The following is a 17,121-nucleotide window of genomic DNA, read 5'->3' as shown; positions in this document are numbered from 1 at the left end:
TCTACATCATGGTACAGTGCAAAATAAAAATAGAAAGCTGAAAGCTCGTACATCGTGCAGATTGGTTAGGTATTTTAAAAATATTTTGTTTTATCTCATGAAATTTTTGCAATTCTTATTTAATTATTTTACTTTGGAAACTTTAAATCATATATTCAATTAACTATATCATATATATTAAAGATATAAATCGAATAAATACAAACTGTAATAAATGGTAGTACAATAAGTCGTTATATTTTGACTGCTTTGCCAATCTGATATTATTATAATTAATAATATCCATCATTAATCATTAATCCTTTGTGCGTATATTATCAGGAATACAAATATTTAGAAAAATATTCTCTTTGAGTATTTAAAAAATTATAATCACGCATTAAAAAATTAAAGAAAAAAAACAGAAAATTACATAAATACTAAATTAAATTATAAAAGAATTAAATATTTTCTATGATAAAAAACCTATTAAATAACATCGAATACGTTGTTAAAAATTTTCAAATGAAAATTAAATCATACGGAAACTTAAAATTATAAATGTATCCAGCGAAATGTGCATTTTTAACAAAAAAAAAAAAAAATCATTTGTACATTTTTATATACTTAATGTTATTAGACACCACTACCACTTCCTTTTCGTCCACCGATGTAGAGTTAGCGAACGTGCAGTTGTTTTTTCAAAATGCAAATCACCAGTCGGTCGGCTGGGATAGGAATGCTCAAGGAGCAAGCGGTTTATTATTATAATTTTCTTATTTTTTAATCTTGAACGGTGGACGGGCCTTGCTTTGCCGGCATCTGCTTTTCGTTAGATATTCCCCGACGGGGTTTTCATGCGCATATAAATGACTTATTCAACGATTTGCTTACCGTGGTTGACACAAAAGTCATGGAAACGTGTAAGTACATAGTACCTATGTATAAAATATTATTATGTAAAGAAGACGTTCGGTGTGTACTACGTATGAACTGCGGTCAAGGTAGAGTCGCGGATTCAAAACCCTCACGATATAATATCCCAGTGATCTGCTTGGATTAGTGAAGCGTTGGCTTTGTGTACCTAAAAGATGTAATATCGTGTTTTAGTGTTGTTTTTATACGTCGATGGTAAATTTATTATTTAGATGACAAGTAAATTATTTTCTGATAGACTTATTAAACTTATTAAACCTTACATTCAATGTAGAAGCATACATAATAGTTATATTGGACGCACGCACAGATATGAAAGTTAGACGAACGCGTAAACAATTAACCTAAATTAATTTTGTAATTATTAAAGTAGGTATGATGATATAATATTAAATGTTCCGAGTTGGAAATAAAGTGCATACTATAACGGAAAAATAATAACAATATTATTATAGTGTGATTTTTGTCGTAAAATGCTACTGTATGAAAATTTTAAAATTAACTTGTCATGAAAACGTATGCCTGCTTATATATGCTTCAGTATTTGATCCTCAATATACTGCAGACGCAAGTGGAGCTTGCACTCGGTTTTTTATTTATGTATATATATATTTTTCACCACACAGTCAAAAGTGGTTGGTGAAAAATCCATAAAAAGAAAATCTCCCCTCGGTTTAAAAAAATAATAAAATCCACTCAAAATAAAAAGGAGGGAAAACGTAATCGCGGGCTCCCTGCGCCAATTAAGCATCGCCACGAGTATCGTCTACATTATCGTGACAGCACCCGCAATGAAAATGTTACCTGCCTATAATAAATAATAGATTATATTATGTACACACCACTGATCGCGCTTATAAATCCAACCGTTGCTTGTGAGGGTGTGGCTGGCTGCAGCTAGTGGGGTCTATAGCCTTACACGTCAATCGTAGTAAGCGTGGCAGTATTATTATATATATATATAATTATCAAGATATTAAACACGGGCACCGATACTCTCGCGATAGTAATTAATAGTTCCCCACGTGTATCGCGACGGTTACTTACACATAATAATATAATATATAATCACGATTTGTGAAAACCACGCGACACCGTCATCACGATAATAACACTCATGATGACGATGACGACGGGGCTGCTATCGCGTTCAACCGTCGTCGCGTTATGCACCCCCGCCTTTGAGCGAAAAGTTCTTTTCTCCAAACAAAACTCTATCGCGCGATCGTATTACTGCAGCGGTTCGAACGGCTGCATTAAACGCGGCAATCGCGTGTAAGTCCCGTTCAGTAATAATGATAATAATATTATACACGCTCCGCTCGTGACCGCGTCCGCGGTGGGTTTGGCTGGTTGACCGGCAATATTATTATTTTCCTCGACGTATAACATTATACAATTACTAATGCGAGCATTGTCGCAACGCCGCCGCGTTTTGCCGGCAGCGCACGCTCAGACATCGATCGAGCCGCGGTATAATAAAATATGATAAAATATAAAAAATAAATAAATCGCGAATGCCGCGCATAATAATGTATAATACACTATAAATTATTATTGTGTGCACATCTTACCTACGTATAATATAACCCATTGGTGGATAGTCCGTGACCGTTATTATATCATAATAATATATTTTATTATTATACGCTCGATGTGATGCGTATATAGGTAACAATAAATATGACTGTACGGCAAATACGATAGTATAGATACTATTATTATTATTATAACTGCCACTCGTTACTTCGCAGACAAACGTAATGTATTGTATACCTAATATAAAATATAATATTATTATAATCGATAGAACGTTGTGATGACGAGGAATGTAATCGTAGGTATCGTATAATACCTTTAAATTCAAACTTTGATTTTATGACATTGAAACATTGAAATTGAGTTTAATTCAAAATATTATATCGAAACAAATTTAATGAGATAGTAATTATATATAATCTTTTATCATAATATTTGCGACAAAACTGCAGGTTGCAACTTTGTTCACTTGATTTTATTTCTTATATATTATATGAGCACGACTTGTTATTAAATTATAACACTGATAAATTCAAGAAAATATTACTAATAATTGTTCCAATTTTCGTAACTGAATTTTCACTAAAAAAATTGCGAGTTATTGAAAAAATTATATTTCTCTGTCCCACTCTCTATAATATATTATTACACCTATAATTAATAAAAACTTTTAATCTGACTGTTCATACATAAAACTGATTTTTTTCAATAATACCTATGTTGTTAATATTTAATTTTCTATACGGAACATATTAATTTATTTAAAATTTCCCGGGAAAGTATATTTACCTAACGTCTGAAAATATTTTAATAAAAATATGTTGAATATTTGTTATTAAATTGATTTCGAGATGAGCAAACTAACTAATAAGAATATTATTTGTAATTAACTATTTTAGCTTTCTTTGTTCTAGTATTTATAATAATATGTATACATATACTGGTATATATTTCAATTTATTTTTCTCATCCTCTCGCAATTGTTTAAAACTAATGAGTTCCTTTTGTTGTACAAATAAAAAAAAAACACCAATGATATTTCGTACGCTGAAATGAACGTTTACTTTCCATTTATATAAACCCTTTTAATAATCATTAAACTTTTTCTTCTCGGAAAAGCTCAATATGATAAACACGATGAAATAATATTTAAATTTAAAACGATTTTTATTTTATTTGTTATAATTATAATTATTATTATCATTATGCTCAGAGTGACTGAAAAACTTAAGTCAAACAAAACAGTCGCATACACGTTTTCTTACTAAATATAGATGTTTTTTTTTTTTTTTTTTGTTCGGAATCTAATACGATACTCGATACTGTTATTGATTATATAAACAGTGATACTAGTACGTAACATTATTTTCTACTATATAATAATATAATGAGATAATAATTTGTGTATAAATAGAAGTAATATTAATAATAATAAATTTTAATATATTATAATAATACGATTCAATAGCTACTGTCAAATCTATTATCAGGTAACATATAGTCGGCAATATGGATGTAATTGTTTTTATACAATTCAAAATTCACTTTAACTTATACCCAACGTCCGGGGATATAATTTAAACTGCACGTACTTTTCCCCAAACATTATGCATATAACTCGACCATATATGTGTATATTATGTTCTTATTAATCTATAATTGGCCATTAAAACGAACACATCCCATAAATTATAGAGGGAAAACAAAAGTTCTTCGTTTTATTCGAAATTCCTTTGCCGGTGTACTACACATAAAATATTTGCGCAACAATTCCGCAAAAATAAACAATGTAAACAAATAAATAAGTAAAAACGTTTCGTAATAATATTATATTTTTATTGCTTTATTGCTTTTATAGCAATTCATAATAATATCTCGAGGTGTGATAAAAATATTAGCGCGATATCGAATCGACTGGGATGATCGTATCGCAGATAAATACTATTACATATTACATAGTTAATAAACGTGAAAAAAAATTAATACTATCTATATAATTATTATAGGTATATAGCCGTCGATAAAAGTCTTTCGGTATAATGCGACTATACACGCGATAAATGAAGTGCCGTTCGTTAGGAAAATATACATGGCGTGCCACACACATTGGCGTTTCGTATTTGTTACACTCGCTGGATTTTTTCTTCTTTTATTTAAGGGTGAAGTAAAAAATGCGTTTATTTTCCACCCCACGACTGCAGCGAGCAATGTACATTGACAACCATTGCTTAATCTAGGCATAACGATTGGACGTGAGCAAATGCGTGTGTATAACTGCTGCAGCAGTAAAACCATTATACTTATGACTACCTATATAATGTACGAGTATATATGTGCGCTGTATAGTTGTAAACTTGTAACCTAACCTTCATATACACTTTAACAACTAATACTAATAAAATATATACAGCAAATACGATTGTTTCAATTGGATTTTATGACTTATATAACGCTGTACTCTATGCCTAACCAATAACCATATACCTGCAATATTATATTATACGTTTAACACGCGGGGTATTTATCCTATACATACAATCATACGCCAGTGATATTTTCTCTCGTTAAACGGATAAAAAAAAAATAACAACGTTTAAATATTAGATAAATACGACGTTTTTAAGCAACGGTTATATACGTTTAAGACCCGTTAACTGCGAAAAATGTGATTAACAGATTTTCTACAAGTATCTCCAATACCTTTATATACTCATTGTAAATAGATTAAGTTAGAACGTATATACTTTTAACACAGTGGATATGCGATGATGTAAGCCGGGCTAATTCTTATGGGCTGAAAAAAATTAATCAGAGTACAGCGACTGGCTATCATATTATCTCACTTCTCCGCTACATTACTCCATTTTCATCATTGCGTTTACGGTCCATTCGCGAGTGGGCAATATTAATTATAGGTTTTAATGATTTCATATCATATGAGCATAAATACCCGTATACATTTTCAATGTAAATATTTTAATCAAATAACAGATTTGTTTTGTTTTAAAAAGTTTGTATCCGCATTATTTGGAATTTGTATTGGTGTGGATTTGGTGGGCTTGAAATAATAATGCCGCATCGTTCAATTTACTAAGAACGTAATAGAGATGATTCTGATTTTATTCTCATTCACTGGTTCAGCCGGTAAACATCTTTTACGAGACAAAAATACGGTGCCTTATAAAACCTTTATATTCTTATTTGTTTATATATATAAAATAAAATAAAAACCTTCGCAGTAAACGCTCACAAAAGAATATCGCAGATTATTTCCGAGTGCATTAGCGTGAAATTCACAAGAAAAAAAGTGTTTATAGAATATTATTTACCTATAAAAAAATAAAAAAAAAATGTCATTAAATTTTTAAACCGGCAACTCATTTAAATTGTTTCGAATATAAATTGCGAAAAAAAACAACGAAAATCCGCCATTTTGCTATCGTTATTCTCATTACTGAACAAATATAAACTTTCGACATCACGTCGTTTTTACGGTATAGAGATGATATATTTTAAACATGTTGAGATGATAAAATATTTTAGTGATGTAATAAACAAATCATTGTGTGTGACACGATGTTATTTTGTGTTATGTTTTCTTTCATTCGAATTTAAATTCGTTCTCATTTGTAATATTTTATTTTCCTCTTGAGCTAATACCAATTTCCATCTGCAATAATGTACGAAGATATAAAAGTCTAAAAACGATTGATATTTTATTACTAAAATCGCTATAAACTCAAAAACTAAACTTTAGATTAACATGATTCTTTTTTTAGTACCTAAACTTTTGTAATATTATTTCCTTGTGATTTTGGTATGCAAATCCGGAAACATAATATAGTACCTATAATATTCTATATACAACAATTATAAATTGTACCTACAACATCAATGAATAAAACGAACAAATATTTTATTTTTTCATGGTCGTTACTTATTGTATCGTACTTAATTTTGTATCTAAAGCAATATAACAAAAAATATACAATAAACATATTTATAGATCCCAGTATTCATATGTACATGGAATTAAATAAAATAAAACACATAAATAAATAAATAGATCGTTAGTGTGTGCCACATTAGACATTGCCAAGTGTACACGGTCGCACGTTTATCGTTTTGCATTAGGCCTATATAGGAATTCGATGTCATTATACGCATTATGCTTCGAGAAGGGATTTTTCTTCTCGTGGTTTATTTTTTTTTTCATATACCATAATATCCACGCGTCTCTTGACGTGTTTGAGATTTTTTCGTTGATTTATAGTTAGGTAATTCGCGAGTTTTCGGGCGGCTTAATGACTCGCAGAATCGAGCTGCAGCTGGGGGTGCGGTATAATAGGCACGGGTGTGGGTACGGGTGGCCGTGACCACAGAGTGAGCGTCACGACAGCGGGAAGAAAAAAAAATATTAAAAACTAATTATTCAATTGTTCCGTACGTATTTTTTTTTTATTCGAAAGATTTTTTTCCGACCTAACCGATTCATTAAAAAATGAGTTGTTCCTAAAGTTATTAATTGAAAAGCTCGTGGCGGCGGCAACGATGGTTTGGTGGCTAAAAAGGAAGAAAAAAAACTTTCGAGCCTATTATTTGGATTATTTATTACGGTCGTCGTCGTCGCCGCCACCGCCGCCGCCGCCGCCAACGACGATGCGTTCGCTCGCCGCCCTTGGTCGGTCGGTCGGTCGGCGCGGCGGAGGGCGCGTGTACACAGAGTGCGTGCGCCACCGTTGCCATGGGCACACGCGGAAGTCGCCGCCGCCACATAGCCGTCGTCGTCGTATAGTCCTCGTCGTCGTCGTCGTCGTCGTCAGCGTCAGCGTCAGCGTCAGCGTACTCGCCGTTAGCGTAAGCGTCAGCGTCGTCGTACACGGCGCATTATTATACACAGCCGCTGCGCGCGTATAACTTCTCTCCCACTCACTCTCTCTCTTTATATATAACGTAACATAGTAATCGCCGCCCTCGCCGCCCCCGCCGCCGCCGCCGTTGTGCGCGCCGCTCGACTCGCCGACGGTCAGGTGCCGCTACCGCCGCGCCGCCGCTTCGAGTTTTCACCATCCCCCGCGACAGCGTCGCCGTCGCCGACGACGGTGGCACCACCGGGACAGCCCGCTAGGTGGCACCCCATTCGAGCGCGTTTCAAAGCACAGGACGGTACGGCAGCGCTCGCGGTCCCCTTGTCGTCCCGTCGGGTCTGTTGTTGTTATCGTTCGTCGTCGTCGTCGTCGCCGCCGCCGCCGCCGCCGCCGCAGTCGTCCGCGTCGTGTCGCACCAAAACGCCACCGTTTTGACGCGATTTAACTGCCGTACATTATTTTTTCGCTCTCAATAATACCGTCGCGGTACCGTAATATTTTATTACTATTAAATAGTTATAATTGTAATTGATTCGAACGTGCTACGGATATAACGCGTGTACCTACCGCACAGCAATAATATTACGTATTATAATATTATTATAATTTTATAGCCGACACTATAAAATACTGTCGCTATACTGCTGCTGCTGCTGCTGCTGCTGCCGCCTGCTATACACGACTACGGTACACGCTGCTACCGCTGCCGCTCCAATAGCGTAGTGCTATAATATTATTATTACCCACGAGTTTTCAACATCCACGTAAACACGGAACCCTGTCCGTTCGGTGGGTCCCCCCTTTTCCCCGTAGCCGTCTACGCAGCTCCTCCTCCTCCTCCACCTCCGCCACAACACCATCACCATCACCATCCGGTTCACCACCATCCTTCTCATCACCAACACCACCAACACCACCAACAACACCAACAGTCCGTGGTCACCGTTTGCCACCAGACTCCTAAAAACATGGTATGTAATAGATAATGATAATATTACGATATTGGTAAAACATCGGATTAATAGTTAGGTAATCGCGTAAATCTGTCGTCGTCGACCAGTGTGTAAGCGCGTGTCTTTATGCATTTTTCGCGTTATTGTTCCACGTCAGTGACTGATGTTATATTTTTAAATATATAAAAATGTCTGTTTTTTTTTTTTAAACATTTTCTGTATAGTAAAATACAATAAGTGCGAGCATAATTTTTTTTTTTGAATCTTAAAAGTTTTTTTTTTTAGTTTTTTTTACCAGTTTTTACCGCGTAAAATCGCTTCCCGCACAGATAGCAGCACGGGCCACACCGCGAAAACGACGGCTATATGTTTTTTTATTTTTGTTTTTCCCCTTTTTCGGTCCCCGGACAATTTGATATAATTTATCGCTCCGTTCGCCGATCCCTATCCACCGCTATAACCACCTTCCGCTCCGTCACAACCGTTTCGTTTCCCGGTTGGAGTCCAACATATACAGTCCATAGGGTCGAACCCAGAGCGTTTCGGGATATCCGATTTAAATGCGAAATGTTTTCCACCCCCACCACCCAACACCCACTACACAACACCCCTTGCCGATCCTCTACCACCACCCACCTAAACGTAGCGTGCCACCACTTCTACCCACACCCCCGCCCCTAAACAACGCTACTGAATCACCCACCGTCGAGCGATATTGTGGTCGGCGCGCGTAATCACGGGACCATAATAATACAAGATTCCTCTCTCGCGTATATATGTATTATATTACATGCGTGCCGATTAATTATTATTATTATTGTTATTCCATACTCAAACAAAATATTATATCTGCTTATATTATAATTTAATATAATGCACACTGATCTAATGTTCTAAAGCAAGTCTATTGCATTATAATAATAAAAATATAACAATATATGCTATTTTTTATTTCTTATTAGTCTTTTGCATTTTTATATATTTTTATTTACGCAGACACGCAGTTAAGCATATTATAGTCAATGGCGGTATGCTACGTTTGTAAAAATTAAATTTGATTTGAAATCCAAACAATCGTATTGTAAACTATGTTATTTTATTATTAGGTATGTAATGTACACATTGCACACTGCATACTACATAGTATATAATAATAATATTTATAAATGTACGGATATAGGCATAGCGAGTGTCGTTATTTTGAAATACTGACGGACGTGCGCTTTAAATGCCGTAGATTTATTTATGACCGTGTCCCTCTCGGGTGGTTCAATAAAATATTTAAACGGAATCATACTTTCGAGAAATGATTTAAAAACCCTCGAGAGCTAATGAATATTATATTATAATAAAGTTGCCCAAAATCTCGCTTTTTATTTTTTTTTTCACAACGTTGTTTATATTATTATATAATTATACCTACTCAGTCGAGAGGATTGGGTTGAATTAAATTTTTGAAATATATACGATCAGTCCCGTTAAAACCCATTTTATAAAGAGATAAACACATGGCCGATTGGTGCTGGCGTGATTTTCAATTCTGTCAAAACTGTATATATATATATGTATATATATGAACCCTTTACGGTGGCAATTATGACACATATTTGTTTATCGTTTTGGAAATAAAATATCAGTCAATAAAATATATTTTGTTTTCATTGTGAGCATGCGTAAACGTAGGCGTATAATTTTGCGTAAAGTTTTTAAGTTTTTTTGAGAACAATTTATAATATGTACGTTTTAAATTATATATTTAAAACTCTTTAAATGCCTATTTAATTTTAGGATACCTCAAAATAGATAATAATTTTTCCTCTATGAGCATATAGGTACGAATAACGAATTGTTTATACATTTATTTTATTTTTCTCGAAATAAAATTTAATTCAAACTCAATATTCACTAGTATATCATACAATATTAAAATATAATAATATTACAATGATTGTATATTTTGCTCAACGTAATATATATTAATAGGTAATAGGTAATGGCGTGTTAAATGCATCAATGTCAGTACCTACGTATATATATATATATATATATATATAAATAAATTACCTACCAAAGAAAAAAAACGTTAATGAATTGCTTTTTTATAATATACTTTCTACAAAAATACAGAATGGATGGTTATTTGGAAATAATTTAATTTATACCAAGCACTCGTATTAGCAGTGTACTAGTATATCCTTGGGCCACTTATAATTTGTCTTGTATAAATAACGCGTGTTATATATTGTGAGTTCAGTCCTCAAGTTTGGATTCAATATGTCTAATATAGAATTCTAGCTGTTTAAGTTTAATGTTAGATTAATATACTTACAGTGTATTTAGTATTATATCCTTTGTAGTTTTTCCACTAAGTTTAAAAATTCACTCATGCCTATCCTAACTTCTACTATGGCTTTATTTTAAGTCCATACAAAATATATTATACCTACCTTATTTTATACATTTTTTTTTAAATATATCTAAAATATTATATTATAGGTAGGCCACTTGTCTATTTGTTTTTAGAGACCACAAATTATTGTACGTTTGCTTAACTATATATTATTTTTGGGAGAATAATATTTAACATTTTTGTGTAAGTTCAACATTATAGGTTGTTATATTAGAAAAAAAAAGAAATGTATTGTAATTCATAATTTTATCCATCATAAAATTTGTACGTGTAGAATTGTATTTAATATCCTATAATAATTTTCAGATGGTGACTCGAACGAAAAAAATCTTTGTTGGTGGTTTGTCGGCGCCAACAACGTTAGAAGACGTCAAAAACTACTTTGAACAATTTGGACCGGTAAGTTTGTCAGTTATCTTATTTGATGGATAGATAAAAAAAAAAATGACTTTTAAAAAACTTCGTCTAACTTAATCGTTTTAAATAATATATTGATATTTAGGTAGTAATATTTGCACTTAGACCTAAACATTAAACGATAATAGTAAGAAAAGAATCCCCGTTTGTTCATACTTACACTCAGGTGTAACGTTATTGATATCAATCGTCACGATATTATCCATGGTTTTCGTTTTAATTTTAAATAATAATTGTTAAGCGTCAATAATTCTTGTTCTCAGTAAATTCAATTGTTCTATATTACTTCATATATGTAAACTGTGTATTACGTTATGTACAAACTTTTCGGTGAAATTCGTATAATATTAAAATAAAAAGTGGTTACCGAATTCGCATTAGGCTCACGAAAAACCCGTTAAATATGTTGTACAGAGCGAAAACAAGAAGGACTGTGCGCGGTTATTTGATTCGTTAGTAGTAAGTGCTTTGCCCAAAAAAGGTCGGAGACTGGAGAGCTTTTTCTCGAAGTTATAATATAATATATGTGTGCATGTACATAATCTAATGCATGCGTAGGCATATAGGTAGTATATATAATTTATATATATATTTAATAATATTATATGGATGGGTTAACCTACCTACAACCCGAATGACGACGCCGCCAAATCCCAACGATAGCGATAATCATATAATATTTTATAAAATTAATAACTGTGATATATTATGCAAATCCATACGCATTATACCTACGGATAATATATACTTGGATTTTTGGGTCACAAAAAAACACGCATGGTATACCTGCAATATAATACGGCGTTATTATATCATAATATTACAATACGCCGTTGCGGAGCGTTTTCGCGGAAAAAACGAAATCCACCGCAAATGACGACGACGACGATAATATATAATACTCCGATGATATTATCGTAGGCGGGCGAGAAAATATAATAATAATAATAATAATTCCCGGAAACGAAAAAATAGACCTGGATACTCCCTAGCGCACATGTACAATATACTATATTATATACTACATAAGTATATTTGTATGTGTCACGTCGCCGTGGACCGGGTTCGCATTATTTTTAAACCTCGGAAACTTGAATTAGTTAAACTTAATTTAACCTTCAAATCAAACAAATCATACGAAATAAATATTTATAAATTCTAAATAATACTTACTCAACTGCAAATGTAGAATATTATAATGATTTACGTTTCGGCTATCGACCTTTTTTTTTTTTTTTTTTTTTATAAAAAAAAACATAACTCTACCCCGTTTTTACGGATCTATAAACTAAATATGCCAACCCTTCATTGAAAATACCTAAGCCCACTTTTACGTACGTGCATACAACTATCCGTATGTGCTGCAGTACCTATAAACTTACATCACAGTATAAAATACACACTTGCAGAATATATACGTGTTTGTGCGCGGTGTATTCGAGCACCTGGAACGCATTACAGAACAGTTTTCTTGGCCGTGTCCCGCACTAACCGTTTTTTATTGCCGCTCAGGTTTTTGGACATGCCACCGCCGCGGCTGAGAGGAAGATAATCCGCGGCGGCGGCATCCCTCGGAGGAATTGCCCGTCGGAGTCGTAAACTAGGTCGGCCGAACTGCTGCGGGAGCGGCGGCCGGGGGATTGAACGACGGTGGTGCCGGTAGGGAGGTGAAGTGGCGCGAAGGCACAGGGGGAATATTTATATATATATATATATATATATATATATATACATACACACTATAGGTTAGGTATGTACATAATATATACTATACATTGAGAGCGAAAGAGAGAGAGAGAGAGATGCATAAGCCCAACGAGAAACTGTTATAAATCGATTATTATGTGGCGTCAGCTGAATGAGAGTGGCAAGAAAGATAGGTATATATTATATATATATACACGTGTATATGTACGTGCAGTATAAAAGTATAGGTATATTATATAGTGGAAGAGGAACAAAAATCCCGGACGGTAATTTCTATGCACTGGGGAAATTACGGGCGGAGAAAAATTATTTTAAATGACTTTTCCCGCGTGTTTTCTCTAGCCGTTTGTACTATTATATATTATGTACGTATTCTATATGTGTGTGTGTGTGTGTGTGTATATATGATATATCGTATGCTCTATTGTAATACATTTTTGAAAAAAAAAATCATCCAATTCAAGCTTGCGCGAGTTCATTTTCCAAAACGACCGTCCTGAAAATTCGAAACGTGTATCGCCAGGAATTTCTTTTGCGACGGGTAACGGTGGTCGCAATAGTAATATAATTTACATTTTAATCGATACATGTTTTTTTTACAATACCATCGAGGATTTAACATATTTTTTTTTTGTTCTTAATGATTTACGATACAATTTATTACACATTTCGAAAATTAAAAATTAACCATTTGTAGACATACATTTGTTGTTTTATTCGATTTTATTTATAAAATGGTAACGATTTCGAAGGGTAAAATGGTTATAAACGGTGATTCCGTTATCCAAGTCATGGCATTATATCCGGTCTCTATATCCGTAGTACCTCCTATGTTCGTTGCGTGATCTAATCTCGATTTACACAGAAATCACCCCTTTCAATTTCGATGTCAAGTTTTTGTCAATTTCTCGGAAACCCGCAATTTTATTGCAGTAAATTAGGATGTAATTTAATTTCACTCGCACGAACGACCTAATCAGCCCTGCGCCATTGCAACACCAATTCTGCAAAACGCCCGTCGTTTTAAATAAAATAAAATCTACAAACGCTAAGTAACACGTTGTAGTTAAATACATAAAACCTCGATTAAAAAAAAAATAAATTTTCGTTTATTTATTTTGAAGTTTTTACTATAGTATGTAATCTATATTTAATCGTATTTGATATATTATATCAATGTTGTTCTCAACATGCTCGTTAGTGTACTATTATAGTATATAATATAGGTGTTTACGAAAATGTGGTATACATGTTTTATAGTAGTTAATTATAAATTTATGACATAATATAACAATCATTTAATATTGTGTATAAATGATTTACGTATAGATAGTAAGTGATCAGCTGTACAGATAATAATTAATATGCACTTCGATGACCTTTTAATTGAACATCTTACAATTGTTGATACATTACAATTTACTATATTATAATATATAGGTAATATTTGCATATTATTAGATGCTTTAATTGTAGATTAAAATAATAATATTATTTTAAAAATCGCTTCGTGAAAATAAGTGACCACATACACTTACGTTTATATAATTCGAAAATTAAAGTAATATGTACAATTTACTACTTAGTTATTTTGCTTAGTTCGCACTTTTCTTGTACAACACACGGCCTAAATACTATCATTATAATTTCTTCGAAGTGAAAATTCATATAAATAATATATAAAAATACATAATAACATATGCATGGAGTTTCAAGAGAATAGTTTAATATTAATTGTATGCAATGAAGGTAATACATTTATTTAAAAAAAAAAACGGAAACCTGTGAAAACGGAATATTTTTTTTGGTCCCAATGGAATCCGTCTTAGATTAAATTTAAACAAAATTGTATTATATTATATAGTTTTAATGTAATAATTGTTAGTCTGCTGTATAATAATAATATATACACCATATATTATAATAAATATAGTATATTGTAGGTACATAATAATAAAGATAATAATAACTTTTTTAAGGTTGTACAAACCTATGGTTTAAATGTTATCGAGTCGTTTTTTAGAAGAATGACTTTATTATTTTTTACCATAAAATTGTTTCGGAGTGCATTTTCAATAATAATTTCAGCGTTTAATTAGTGTTTGCAGATTGCGTGTCTATATATATATATATATATATATCTGTATATACTACATAATGTCACATAATATTATAATATAATATATGCACATTGTACACATGAGTTGTTCATCTGTAATGACATAATATTATTATAGGTAAACGATATAATAATGTTATGCTCTACAGCAGCAGTTTTATCATATTATATAATAATATAATTTATAAGAGAGAATATGACGTGCAGTGCAGCGGTGCAGTTTTAGTTATTATTATATAGGTATTCCACTGCTGCTGCAGTCGTAGACGTCACAGTGTGATGTATGTTGTATATAATATTATAATATTACGACGGTATGACTGCATTTGCAGCATTCGCAAACGTGTGCAGAAAGTGGGTGGGTTTTCCGCAATGCCTACACGATGAGCAGCAGTTAATTGAAAAGTTTTCGCTCACTGGTCATCTTCGTCGTATACAGTATATATTATACGATATTCTACATGTTTAATGTATATTTATGTACATTTATAATATATAAGCGTGTGTGTAGGATTGAGCGCGCGTTATACCAAGGACTAAATAATTATCTGTCGGTCGGACGGTCTGCGTTTCTCGACCGTCACTCGCGCGAGACCACTGCAGTGTTGGTGGACCGTGAGGGTTGTACGGCGAAATCGACGAGGGCGGAAGGGTCCCGACTCCGGGGACTATATGACTATACGGAGCTCACTCGGAAAGGTTTATGTAGTTTCATTTGTCACGTCCGGAAATCGGCGAGCGACAAGCCTCGAAAAGTTTCGTACGGTATCTATATATACGTATGTTCGTCCAGCCCACCCGATCCAAAAAATCATATACTGAACGGCCTGCTGAAGTTCTGCAGTGCATAATACGATGATTATGTTGCATAAAATAATAAAATATTTTGCACTGATCATTTCTGTTTCTGCTACGAATATCGTATACATTCAACCGCTTAAATCGTGGATTTTCTGCCCGGGAAATTTGTATGCGTACCTACAGCCCAGTTACAAAATACGTGAATATTTTATCGTATACGATGTTTATGCATACCCTGTATTATACCTCATATTACAGCGTATTATTATGTAATAATAATAGTAAGTTACTATGCATAATATTTTTGTATTTATTGTAATTCATGGGCATATCCTATTAAAACGGTCTGTTTCTCTCTCATGAATTCGATTTTTACATTCCCGCACATCATCTTTATTCGTCTCCATAATACCGTTATCCGCAGCTCAAGAAAAATAAGCCCAGTTCTTTAACATTCAATCAAAATCCGCTATTTCGTACAACAGTCAAATCCGCCTTATTTCTCCTTATACTGGAAATATCATAATGCAAATTTGTTTTCGATGTTAATTCAATATTTTGTTAAAAAAAACCCCTCGTTATTTGACTTAATATTATATTTTAAACGGCTTGCTCGATGTATAAATACTATGATTAATTGACTATGATTCACGTTCCTGACGGACTATAGCTGCTAGGTATATGTATAAAATCAAACGGTATTGTTATCGTTCTCGCGTATAAAATCGTATAAAATGTAATTTTCATATATGCATATTCATATTAATATAATTTAAGTACCTATACACTTTAGTATTAAAATAGTATAATCAATCCCAGTAAATTCGTGATAATTATTAATCCCGATAGTTGTTGTCATCGTCACGGGAAGATTTATTGAGAAAAACTCTTACCATGTGATCGTGTACTGTTGTACATATAGACGATCATGCAGGGGGAAGGGTTTGATGTTATTATCTTTTATCTCGTTTTCGCGATGATTCAGCTGACTTCTTCAACCAGCTTTTTACTGTACATTGTTCACCAACTACCAACATTTAAATATTATATAATCTTATATTCGTCATCGTAAGTCGTTTTTATAATCGATATGTATGTACATTGATATTGATGTATATAATAAATTGTGTGCATAAGGTATCGATGTATTAGGTTGCTCCAGACTAGATTTTAATATATTTTATGATTATTCTGTTAAAATCACCTCCGATATGTCAAGCGTGTATTTATAGCAATATTGAGTACAAATCAACCAAACTATACTCGCCCAGAACGTACCGGACGTTGGACTAAAACAGGTTCGCCGCGCTGATCGGTGTTGAAAAAACGAAAAGAACTATCAGTTCCCGTACGTCCGATGGTACCCATTTATGATAAGATTGCGATTGAGAA

General features: G+C 33.2%; 1 protein-coding gene across 8 annotated transcripts in view; it reads left to right on the top strand.

Annotated features, from left to right (window-relative positions):
- The window catches only part of LOC113554786 (RNA-binding protein Musashi homolog Rbp6), a 377,023-nt gene that overhangs the window by 266,494 nt on the left and 93,408 nt on the right, over positions 1–17,121 (top strand). For all 8 annotated transcript variants that reach the window (XM_026958766.1, XM_026958760.1, XM_026958764.1 and 5 more), the window contains one exon: positions 10,992–11,084. In XM_026958766.1, coding sequence (XP_026814567.1) covers positions 10,992–11,084 — 93 coding nt within the window. The remainder of the gene's footprint in view (positions 1–10,991; positions 11,085–17,121) is intronic.

The sequence above is a fragment of the Rhopalosiphum maidis genome, chromosome 2, assembly GCF_003676215.2.
Source record: "Rhopalosiphum maidis isolate BTI-1 chromosome 2, ASM367621v3, whole genome shotgun sequence".
Taxonomy (NCBI): domain Eukaryota; kingdom Metazoa; phylum Arthropoda; class Insecta; order Hemiptera; family Aphididae; genus Rhopalosiphum; species Rhopalosiphum maidis.
Note: the sequence above shows the minus strand (reverse complement) of the source record. Positions and strands in the feature narration are given on the sequence as shown.